Source organism: Oncorhynchus masou, chromosome 12, assembly GCF_036934945.1.
Source record: "Oncorhynchus masou masou isolate Uvic2021 chromosome 12, UVic_Omas_1.1, whole genome shotgun sequence".
Classification (NCBI taxonomy): domain Eukaryota; kingdom Metazoa; phylum Chordata; class Actinopteri; order Salmoniformes; family Salmonidae; genus Oncorhynchus; species Oncorhynchus masou.
Window position 1 is genome coordinate 79,961,107 of NC_088223.1, and position 12,984 is coordinate 79,974,090.

At 42.1% G+C, this 12,984-nt stretch overlaps 1 protein-coding gene across 1 annotated transcript in view; it reads right to left on the reverse strand.

Moving 5' to 3' along the window:
* tmem132e (transmembrane protein 132E) overlaps window positions 1-12,737 on the reverse strand; it is a 332,847-nt gene extending 320,110 nt beyond the window's left edge. The window contains exon 1 of the mRNA XM_064982123.1: window positions 11,417-12,737. Within this exon, the coding sequence (XP_064838195.1) occupies window positions 11,417-11,477 (61 nt within the window). The 5' untranslated portion in view covers window positions 11,478-12,737. The remainder of the gene's footprint in view (window positions 1-11,416) is intronic.
* Between the last annotated feature and the right edge of the window lie 247 nt (window positions 12,738-12,984).

Genomic DNA, 12,984 nt, shown 5'->3' on the forward strand with positions numbered 1-12,984 from the left:
CTTTTGAACGCTGGCGGTGCTTTCACTCTAGTGGTAGCATTAGAAGGAGTCTACAACCCACACAAATGGCTCAGGTAGTGCAGCTCATCCAGGATGGCACAACAATGCGAGCTGTGGCAAGAAGGTTTGCTATGTCTGTCAGCGTAGTGTCCAGAGCATGGAGGCGCTACCAGGAGACAGGCCAGTACATCAGGAGACGTGGAGGAGGCCGTAGGAGGGCAACAACCCAGCAGCAGGACCGCTACCTCCGCCTTTGTGCAAGGAGGAGCAGGAGGAGCACTGCCAGAGCCCTGCAAAATGACCTCCAGCAGGCCACAAATGTGCATGTGTCTGCTCAAACGGTCAGAAACAGACTCCATGAGGGTGGTATGAGGGCCCGACGTCCACAGGTGGGGGTTGTGCTTACAGCCGAACACCGTGCAGGACGTTTGGCATTTGCCAGAGAACACCAAGATTGGCAAATTCGCCACTGGTGCCCTGTGCTCTTCACAGATGAAAGCAGGTTCACACTGAGCACGTGACAGAGTCTGGAGACGCCATTGAGAACGTTCTGCTGCCTGCAACATCCTCCAGCATGACCGGTTTGGCGGTGGGTCAGTCATGGTGTGGGGTGGCATTTCTTTGGGGGGCCGCACAGCCCTCCATGTGCTCGCCAGAGGTAGCCTGACTGCCATTAGGTCCCGAGATGAGATCCTCAGACCCCTTGTGAGACCATATGCTGGTGCGGTTGGCCCTGGGTTCCTCCTAATGCAAGACAATGCTAGACCTCATGTGGCTGGAGTGTGTCAGCAGTTCCTGCAAGAGGAAGGCATTGATGCTATGGACTGGCCCGCCCGTTCCCCAGACCTGAATCCAATTGAGCACATCATGTCTCGCTCCATCCACCAACACCACAGACTGTCCAACAGTTGGCGGATGCTTTAGTCCAGGTCTGGGAGGAGATCCCTCAGGAGACCATCCGCCACCTCATCAGGAGCATGCCCAGGCATTGTAGGGAGGTCATACAGGCATGTGGAGGCCACACACACTACTGAGCATCATTTTGACTTGTTTTAAGGACATTACATCAAAGTTGGATCAGCTTGTAGTGTACTTTAATTTTGAGTGGGACTCCAAATCCAGACCTCCATTGATAAATTTGATTTCCATTGATAATTTGTGTGATTGTGTTGTCAGCACATTCAACTATCTAAAGAAAAAAAGTCTTTAAGAATCCCACGGGTGAACAGAAGACCCCGGTTCTCAGTGTCCACCTTCCGTTTTGCCATTTTTATGGGTATTTCATTCATTCAGATCTAGGATGTGTTATTTTAGTGTTCCCTTTCAGAAATGTTTTTTTGAGCAATATATGTTTATTATACCTCACCAGCACAATATTCTGTAGAGCTTTGGCAAAGTGGGTGATGTTATATCCTTCCTGTTTGGCCCTGTCCGGGGGTCTCATCGGATGGCACCAGTGTCTCCTGACCCTTCCTGTCTCAGCCTCCAGTATTTTTGTAGCAGGAGTTTGTGTGTCGGGGGGCTAGGGTCAGTTTGTTATATCTGGAGTACTTCTTCAGTCTTATCCAGTGTCCTGTGTGAATTTAAGTATGCTCTCTCTAATTCTCTCTCTCTCGGAGGAGGACCTGAGCCCTAGGACCATGCGTCAGGACTACCTGGCATAACGCCTTGCTGTCCCCAGTCCATGCTGCTGTTCCAGTTTCAACTGTTCTGCCTGCGGCTATGGAACCCTAAACTGTTCATATTTACTCGAGGTGCTGTCCTGTTGCATCCTCCACAACTACTGTGATTATTATTATTATTATTATTATTTGACCCTGCTGGTCATCTATGAACGTTTTAAAATCTTGGCCATGTTCTGTTATAATCTCCACCCGGCACAGCCAGAAGAGGACTGGCCACCCCTCATAGCCTGGTTCCTCTCTAGGTTTCTTCCTAAGTTTTGGCCTTTCTAGGGAGTTTTTCCTAGCCACCATGCTTCTACACCTGCATTGCTTGCTGTTTGGGGCTTTAGGCTGGGTTTCTGTACAGCACATTGAGATATTAGCTGAAGTACAAAGGGCTATATAAATAAATTTGATGGAGGACTGAGGGTCTTCCAAATATTGAAATTGTGTAAATAGTTACCCATGTTATTTTGTAAATGTATATATATAATTTTTTCCCCCATATTTTTTCCTCCGTGTTTTTTTTGTGTGTGGGGGGGGGAGGGGTGTTAGAATACCGTTTTGGCATTTTGTATATAGTTATTTGTTTCAAAATGTATACCTTCACCAATTTGGCCACTTGGGTACATTTGGGCTACTTGTGTGGGGCACCTGTGTGACTTCATGATAAATGTCATGTAGCACACTCATTTTGAATGTTATCATTCTGAAACTTTGCACAAGTACTGTTGCCCTCTTATATTTTTCACTGAAAGTATCCCCATCATCCTATCTGAATGTTTTATCTTGTTCATTTAAAAAAGGTTTTTTTCATTGTATTATCTAAAACAGATCTATTGTGTTATATTATCCTACAATCAATTCACATTTATGCAAAGTTCAGAGTGTTGATTTCTTTCAAATGATACAAAGAATATGCATATCCTTGCTTCCGTGCCAGAGCTACAGGCAGTTAGATTTGGGTATGTCTTCAGGCGGAAATTGAAAAAAGTAGGGGGTAGCTCTAAGAGGGTAATTACCCAGAAGTCAGCTGCACCAATGTGTTGGAGGAAACTGTTGAACTGACAACCGAAGTTGATCAACCAGCCCGCTACAAGGAGTCGCTAGAGCACGATGAAACAAGGACATCCCGGCTGGCCAAACCCTCCCCTAACCCGGATGATGCTGGGCCAAGTGTGCACTGTCCCATGGGTGTCACGGCCGGCTGTGACACATCTTGGGATCTAACCCGAGGCTACAGTGGTGCTTTAGCACTTATTGTTGAATTTGCGATTTCCAACTTGTTTTTAATGTTTATGGCCGATGAGCACCGATACGTTTTATCTATAGTTTCTCATTTCTCTTCATGTGACAAGGATAAAAAATGATTTGCCAGTAGAGTGCCGACTTCATGCATGATGACTGCTTTCTAGCTAAGATTTTTAAATGATGATGTTGACATGATCAATCCAATAAAAGCTTTGGTAGATATTTGACGTAATTGTATCTGTGGCCATTGACCTTGAGCGTTCTTTGATGGGCACTTCTAATGTAAATCTATGGCAGCACCCAAGGGGCTTGAGTTTGAGCTCTCCCCGTAGATTTTGTTGTGACGTAGGGTCCCATGAGTGACACCCTGAGCCAATCATTGCACAACTAGAGAACAATACCAACCCCTATGCTTCGTATTTTCTGCTGGCTTCCCCACCACCACAGAAAACACTAAGCTAGGCTGAAACACCTGCATTTTGGAGCTGCCTTACTCAAGAAACCAAAAAAAGAGACCACGTTTGTATGCGGCTTTAACTCAATGATTTTGTTTATTTTTATCTAAACAGGTAGGCCTCAAAACAGGTGTGCCCTAAATGACACATCGCCACTGTATCCTTGCCTTGACTTAAGTTGACTGGCAACGCAACATTCTTGGTCCGCAGCTCAAATATACCAGAAATATCACAGTAGCCAGTAAGCAGCGCAAACTATTTAACAAGCTGAGCAATTTTTCTGAAATTTATTACAATATTTTAATAATGCAACCAAACCATATTACTCTTGAATTATGCAACAATACACAAGCATTAGCAGACCATTAAAGGGTTTATTTTCTCATCTGTGCACATTAAATTAGCTGACAATACACAGCTAACTCCTGCTAGTTAACGAACATACTTCATGATTAAGTAACGTTAGGATATCAGTAAAATTGCCTTAGAAAAAAAACAGGCTTCATTTTATCAATATCATGGAAGTAATTGAGGTAAAACGCAAATTGCGACTGAAAACGTGGACAATTCCCAAGGGAGTTGCTTCTTGCCTGGGGGCTTGGTGTACTCAAGCAAAAAATAAAAACACAGATTTAAAGCTTTGATGACAATTTCAGAATATAACAGGCTGTTAATACAATTTCAGGTAGACTTAAAAGTCTCATATGGGCAATGTTTTTACATTTCAGCTGTTCTGCTATAAAAATTCTTACTGTTAAGAGGGTAGGCTCTAGTCAATTCTGTTTACTTTTCCTGCTTAGAGGGGCAACTGTCGGGCAATTGTCATGCTCTACCTCCAGAGGTAGAGGTCGAGACGGACTGTTGCGGTGACCATATTCCCGCCGCACCAGCAGTAATGAGTCATGGCCGCAGTAAAATTCAACATTACCGCTGGGTCACGTTAATCTCCTACTATGCACTCTGGACATGTTAGTAGTACCCAACTCACTAATAATCATCAGTTTACTACTCAGGGCTTTATTGTCCCACTAACCACTCTGACATCAGTGTAAATGCAATTGAAAATCACATTGTGATTTTGTCAATTTGAAGAAAGAAGTTTAACAAGTTGAAACTGAGTGGAAAACATGATTGTTGTGGATGTTGTTTCAAAGCCTAACACAACAAATGGATGGTGTTTTAAGGTGAAAATTAATTCAAAACACCCATGTGCATATTCAAGCATATGCATAGGCCTATATGAGGTCAAGCCCCCTGTAAAAAACTTGAATATAAATAATGATTGAGCTGTTATACAATACATAGCCTACTGCATACTACACTAGGCAGAAAAAAAAATCACAGATGTTAAGTTTTTGGTACATTGGTGTAGCCTAAATTTAAGAAATCCAGTTAGCCTGCAATTATAGTGAATTTGATTTTGATTAGCCTAGTAAAACATTTTTATACACTTAACAAAAATAAACGCATGTAAAGTCTTGGTCCCATGTTTCATGAGCTGAAATAAAAAAATGTTCCATACGCACAAAAATCTTATTTCTCAAGTGTTGTGCACATATTTGTTTACATCCCTGTTAGTGAGCAATTCTCCTTTGCCAAGATAATCCATCTACTTGACACGTGTAGCATATCAAGAAGCTAATTAAACAGCATGATCATTACACAGGTGCACCTTGTGCTCGAGACTAAAGGCCACTCTAAAATGTGCAGTTTTGTCAAACAACATGTCTCAAGTTTTGAGAAAGCCTGCAATTGGTATGCTGACTGCAGAATGTCCATCAGAGCTGTTGCCAGATAATTGCATGTCAATGTCTCTACCATAAACTACATCCAACGTTGTTTTAGAATTTGGCAGTACGTCCAACCGGCCTCACAACTGCAGACCCCATGTATGGTGTCGTGTTGCAGAGCGGTTTACTGATGTCAACGTTGTGAACAGAGCGCCCTATGGTGGATGTGTGGTTATGATATGGGCAAGCATAAGCTACGGCAACGAACACAATTGCATTTTATTGATGGCAATTTGAATGCACAGCGATACTGTGATGAGCTCATGAGGCCCATTGTCGTGCCATTCATACGCTGCCATCGCCTCATGTTTCAGCATGATAATACACAGCCCCATGTCGCAAGGATCTGTACACAATTCCTGGAAGGTGAAAATGTCCCAGTTCTTTCATGGCCTGCGTACTCACCAGACATGTCACCCATTGAGCATGTTTAGGATGCTCTGTATCAACATGCACAACATCAAGTTTCGGTTCCTGGCAATTTGCACAGCCATTGAAGAGGTGTGGGACAACCTTCTACGGGCCATAATCAACAGCCTTAATCCTTTGAGAAGGAGATGTGTAATGCTGCACGAGGGAAATAGTGGTCACACCAGCTATTAAAGTGGTTTTCTGATCCACCTCTACTTTTTTTAAAGGTATTTGTGGCCAACAGATGCATATCTTTATTCCAAGCGATTTGAAATCCACAGATAAGGGCTTAATTTATTTATTTCAATTAACTTATTTCCTTATGAACTGTTCAGCATATTTTCGTAATAGGCTGACACATTACCTTTAGCTACAGAATATCTCACCACTGTGTGTTTCCATCTCCCCTTCTCTCCTTCATTCCTTTCTCCAGCGCAAAGAGAGCGGGACTGTCAACAGTTTAATGAAATTTGTTTAGCTGTGAACATGTTTACTATCGATGTTCCTGAACAGATTTCACTTGGATCCCAAATGAAGCACCCAATAGCTGCAGGAACAATGTTTGGGAGCCTATGGTATACAGAGTTTTGGTGGAATATCACCTGGAATATGACCTGTAAGTATTTGGTCACCTACAAACAAGCAATATTTCTGGCTCTCACAGACCTGTAACTCCTTCTTTAAGAGGCTCCTCTGTCCTCCACTCGTTACCTGTATTAATGGCACCTGTTTGAACTTGTTATCAGTATAAAAGACACCTGTCCACAACCTCAAACAGTCACACTCCAAACTCCACTATGGCCAAGACCAAAGAGCTGTCAAAGGACACCAGAAACAAAATTGGTGTGCAGCGTGACACCTCCTTCGCATAGAGTTGATCAGGCTGTTGATTGTGGCCTGTGGAATGTTGTCGTACACGTCGATCCAAAGGATCCCAAACATGCTCAAGGGGAGACAGGTCTGAATATGCAGGCCATGGAAAAACTAAGACATTGTCATCTTCCAGGAATTGTGTACAAAGACTTGCGACATTGGGATGTATATTATCATGCTGAAATATGAGGTGACGGTGGTGGATGAATGGCACGACAATGGACCTCAGGATCTCATCACGGCATCTGTGCATTCAAATTGCCATTGATAAAATGCAATTGTGTTCTTTGTCCGTAGCTTATGCCTGCCCATACCATAACACTACCACCACTATAGGGCACTCTGTTCACAACGTTGTCATCCGCAAACCACTCGCCCACATGACGCCATACACTTGGGCTGCGATTGTGAGGCCAGTTGTACGTACCGGGGTTGTAAGGCAGGTTAGATGCCATGCTAAATTATCAAAAACGATGGAGGCGACTTTTGGTAGAGAAACTAACATTCAGCTCTGGTGGACATTCCTGCAGTCCGCATGCTAATTGCACACTCTCTCAACTTAATACATCGCTGGCATTGTGTTGTGTGACAAAACTGCACATTTTACAATGGCCTTTTATTGTCCCCAGTTCAAGATGCCCATGATGTTCCAAAGGCTGAAGCAGCTTGTATGCGTAGAGGCCTGGAGATGCTAAAAGTTTGTTAATTAACGGTCACTTACCGTGAGACCGGCAGTCTTTTGCATGATTAAGCGGACGTTGTGTCAATAAGTAATGTGGCTTTGCTCGCGACCTTAGCCCGAGTCCATGGGGGAATTGCAGCGGTGAGACAAGATCGTAACTACCAATTGGATATCACGAAAAAGGGGGTAACCCCATTGCACAGAAAAGACTGAATACATTGGCCATGCTGTCAGTTCAGCATGACTTCTGTCATGTTCAAAACAACTGGAAACTCTGATCTGGGAAATCTCAGACTTCAGTGAGTTCAAGACTACTGGGAACTCAGATAAAACTAGCTCTGATGAGGGAAATAATGTTGAACGGTAATACAACCCTGAAGTCCAAGAGCCCACAAGAAGGACCAATGCGCCATCTTCCTCTTCAAGTGCGCACAGCACAACAAGGGGAGTCCAAAAATTGTATGCTACTGCATTAATTATGTAATATGCCAGGACGATATCTATACTGTAGCTAAGAAAATAATACTAAGTGTATGTTGTGTAGTAAACTGTTAGTAGCCCATGTGCCTCACCCTAATAATTGTGTATTTTCACCTCCTGTTCTGACTTGTTGGTGCACATTTAGTCTATAGCCTTAGAAAAATATCAACAAATATGAAGATAAAAGCTTTCATTGTCTGCTTATATGCCCCCTTTATTTATCAAACGGTTCTGACTTGGTGTACAGGAAGAATATTTTAAGAAAGGCCTGTGTTCTGTTGTCGTACATTTCAAAGGTGCTGAACAAAGAGTTGCCTTCATCCATCCTAGCACGCTCATTAATATCTTAATCAAAATTATGGATTGCCTCTTATCCGCTTATTGTTCCCCTACGCCATAGTTCGTACAGCTCAGTTGTCAGTAGAAACCACATTTGTTTAAGCAATAGCAGCCATAGCAATAGTCAGCCATAGCAGCTATGCTTTTTTAAAGGCAGTAAATGAGGCTGAATGAACTGTTTCGCTGCCAGACAAGGCTCCGCTGATAGCCAGGTGTAGCAGTCGTAAGGTGTACAGAATGCTTTCGGGACAGCTTTATGTAGGCCTAACAGTTTGGTGGCACTGTTTGTCACAGTTATAGTGCAATTAAAGTATTGTATAGTGGCTCTGCTGGCATTTATCAGAAAACATTTGAGTTTGCCCCACCAAGACTTACATGTTAAATCCTGTAGTGGTAATGGGGCCTTAAACCTTTGTTTGATCAAGTGCATTTAATTTGTTGTCCATGTGACCACCTCATACAGACAATGTGTTTCTCTGATCCTATTTCAACCACCTTACATCACCTGTCTACTGTGACATAATTTGAAGCCTGAAAAGATCAAGATCATCTTACAGACATACTCATTGCGTTGCCTTCCACCCATCCTACCCAGACTAAACTATTTTATTTATTATTATTGCCTGGTCCCCAGGCTCAATTGCACTTGAAAGGGCTGTGTCTTAAAATGGAGGCGGGAGAGGGAGCGAGCCAGCTACAGCTGTATTAAATGGGACTTTGAAAGTGGGTTTAAATTGCCAATCAAAATTAATGTTCTATCACATTAGCCATATTATTTTAGGGATGCCCAATTGAGTTCGAGCATGTGAAAACTACAGTATTTCTAAGATGTGTACAATGAGATTTTGCTAACTAATTTCCTTGTTTAACACTAGAACCGCTAAAGCAGTAATTTTGACTGCTCATTATTATTTTAAAAATGACTGCCATTTTTAAGTCATGCCCCCCTCCGTCCATCACGTTTCCTAAATAAGTCTATATAAACACTGTTGGTGTAATAATTATAATACCACACAGAACTAGAGTTATAACCAGTCTCAGGGGGAAAGCATAAAGAAAAAATGACATGCCCTCCTGTTGACGCTCCTCACAACAGCAGGGCCTGCTGCAGCTCCTTCCTCCTAGAGTTTTAAGTGCCCAGCTGATAATCACCTCAAGTATTGCCTCAAAACTGTACTGAAACTATTTTCACACATAAGAGACTAAATCAATTAAGTATGATGGGTAGAAAGAGGGAGAATGGGTGAGTTGATGAGCAAGGGGAAGCGAATGATTACGTAATCACAAATTGTGAATGGCCTGCCCTGTTCTTCATTCTATTGATCCATTCTAATTATAATCTTTAAAATTGTATGTAGCATTATTAGTCCACCGAATCAAAGCAGTCTACAGTGAGAGCGTGCGTAACTGTACATGTTGATCGGCTATCAATATCTGGGAAAATTTCCACAGCAGCAGGTGAGCGAGTGTTGGAGAATAAGGTGATGAGGCTTGTGGAACCTTATGTTGGCAAGGGGAGAAATGTCACCATGGAAAATTTCACTTCATTATCATTGGCGAACAAGTTGCTTGCGAAGAAAACAAGTCTGGCCAGCACCATGAACAAAGTGAGACGGAGCTACCTCCCTTTGCGCAAAATAAGGCACCTGCAGAGCAGTTGTCCAATGGTGCTGAAGAATGACAAGACAATGGGGACACAAAGAGAACCGGAGACTATTACGCACTAGAACGAAACAAAAGGTATGTCAAAGTGTGTCAAGCAAGTGAAAGTTAGCAAAATTGTGTCAACTGTTAGGACAAGGGATAACAGCTAAATTAAATCCAAATGGTGCCATTGAATAAAGATGCACGCAACAATTAACTATTTGACTGCTTTCATATCGACACTTCTAGTCATAATGCCATTATCGCTTTTGTGCCGAGTTTCACTATTTATGAAGACCACTTGGCACTTATGTTTAGGCTACTGATGTTTTCATAATTTGACCGTGTCTTTTGAACTTGCATCTTGGTGGTTGGGGTATGTTTTTTTTCTTTCATAGTTATAAAAAAAATAAGCTCTTACCGAGTTAACACAAATGCTTTCTGTTTCATAGTTGTGACAATGGTACACCACAAATAAAATTGATTGAACACTTGAATTTTGGCATTTGTGATTTTTTTGTTCTTACATATAGCCAACAGTAACAAACTAAAGAAAATGCTTGTGTTATCTGAAATAAAATAAAGGTTAGAATATAATGTTACCCAAGGCCTTCATAAAAACATTTTTTTTTATATAATGAAATGTTTTAATTACACCGTTAGAATGTTGCAGTCTGAATGACTGCTCATTAACTTGAAGGGGGGGGGCTGTCGAGGCCCAGTGGTTCTAGTGTTAAATTGCTTGCATTGCTCACGCTTTGAAGTCTACAATGTAGGGGAGGTTCTAAGGGTTGTGCTAATGGTAATGCAGAGATCAGCCAATTAAAAATCAGTGGTTGTTTCATCCTCATGCCATAGCCTCCAGCACTTAAGAGTGTTGGGCCAGTAACCGAAAGGTCGCTGGTTCAAATACCAGCGCAGACTATGTGAAAATCTGTCGATCTGCCCTTGAGCAAGGCACTTCACACTAATTTTCTCCAGGGGTGCAGTACTACTATGGTTACACCTGTAAAAACAACATTTCACATTTTATGTATTTTTTTAAACCTGGCGGTTCAACAGAGAGCCGGTTGGAAGACAAGATTACCTCAAAATACACAACAAATAGGAGGTAGAAGAGCAAATTGTTGATCATATTCCTATTATTATGGTTAAAGAACACTGTACTCATTAATCTAAGTGTGGCAAGCTACACAGCCCTGCTCCCCACCTTGGAGAGATGTGTGTGGACCATATAGACCCCCAAAACTACACTGGCCGTGGTCCATTCATTGCAATAAAAGCATACAACTGGTTGTATACCTCACATGCATGAATAATTGAACCATAAACAGCTAAAAATAGACAATTAACATGGTGGAATAAAACCTTAACTCGTCTTGACATGCACAGGATCTAAGTTGGCTCACTTCTCCTCACTGCGATTTTTGGGGCGGCAGGGTAGAACATTGGACTAGTAACCGAAAGGTTGCAAGTTCATATCCCTGAGCTGACAAGGTACAAATCTGTCGTTCTGCCCCTGAACAAGCAGTTAATTAACCCACTGTTCCCAGGCCGTCATTGAAAATAAGAATGTGTTCTTAACTGACTTGCCTAGTTAAATAAAGGTCAAATAAATGAATAAACTGCAACATTTGGGTCCTATATTGTGCGTGGAGATCATAACCAATCTGAATTAAAGGCGGCACTTCTGCTGTATTTGCTGCCTTCTTGGAATCGCATCTCACTTGACATAGCCTACAACATACACCAGTCATAATCGAACATAGGCTTATCATTCTGGCGAATAGCCTAGGCTTATTGCATGTCGCTTGGTTAGGCACTTACCATTTGAAATTAGCACCACACAGAGCAGCAGAGTTCCTTTGCAAGATGGTAAAATTGACATCGTAGATATCTCGGTAAATCCAGTAAGCAATCGTGAATACAGGAGTCTTCAAATATAGCTTCCGACCGGTGTTTGCCTATGGCAGGTTCTTCGAGAGTCAAGTTCAATTGTTTACAATATATGGTGGTGTAGCCTTTCTGAATCTGTCTACTATGTCAAATATGACAATTGTCTGATTGGCTTTCTGATAAAACGCAAGGCATGACGAAGACCTCTTCTCTTTCTAAAGGAGCACCAAGCGGCAGAAGAAAGTTACATGTATCCGGAATAAGTGGCTCAATTGCGCCCTCAATTAAGTATTCCACAATGTTCCAAATATGAAGCCAAGTCAACTGGTTAATAAATTCAACAAATGCGCAATAGTTCACAAATACGTGGCAAACAAATATACTATTTGATGTTGAATTCCTCCTCGCTCAGTAGGATAAAGGCTGAGAGATTTGATGATGGTATAAATTGAAGTGCCTGAGATACAACACTGAGTCCCTTAGCCTACAGAAAGATAAACGTTGTGTTTTTCAAACGGTCCTGAAACTGGAGAGCGGTTGTTGATTTCCACGACTGGCCCAATTTAAAAAAAACACACAAAAAAGACAACCAACACCGGATGCAACAATTTAGCCAACAAACGCGATTAATGGAGAGTACGCCCGTCGGTCTTCACTGTGCGGAAGGCAACACCGGTTCGGGTTCAAAGATGGGTACCTCCTGCCTTTCTTAAAAAGTTCTCCAGTACACAGGCGAGACGAATCTTTAGTAAGCAAAACATGGAAATTCCAGTATTAAAAGGCTATACTAAAGAAACTCGACTAATAATATTGGATAGGCTGTGAGATTCCTCGTTTCCAAAACTATCACAGCGTTTCCCAACCCAAGTCACTGCATTTGATTCATGCAGTGATCTAGTTCCCAGATTTTAAACGGCAGTCCATGTACCACGTGTCGATGTTAGGCTACATAAATCTTCCTCCTACACGTCCTCAGACACAAGAATGTTGACCATAGTTACTGAATCTGCGGCAGTAGTCCAAATCCATCTCCTAACTGTGGTTAAAAACTCACGGGTAGTTCGACTTCATTGTTTCGCACTATCCTGCTCAGCGTTGGCCATTTACGCATTCGTTGCCGCTCGTCTGGTTAAGGGAATAAAGAGAAATTGCTAATACATACTCCTCGTATGCGTTGTGTCCGGTACAGCAGGTTTTAACAGTAAAAAAGGCGACTTTCTCAAAGGCAGTTGCAACAGAGATCGTTCTTCCTCGATCTAAGGATTCCACACGCACAACTGAAAGTGGCGTGAACCAAATTTCAATCACGTGGTACCCTCATCAGACCTCAGTCTGACGCACACAATGCATCGTTTATTCAATGAGATGGACAGTGTGCATGTGTAGCCCATCATGTATTTTTTTTTCAAATATATTTGTGAATTAGTATTGAAAACATTTCGTCAATTCTTATAACATGTTGCATGTGGCCTATTCATTTTTTTTAACCTTTATTTAAC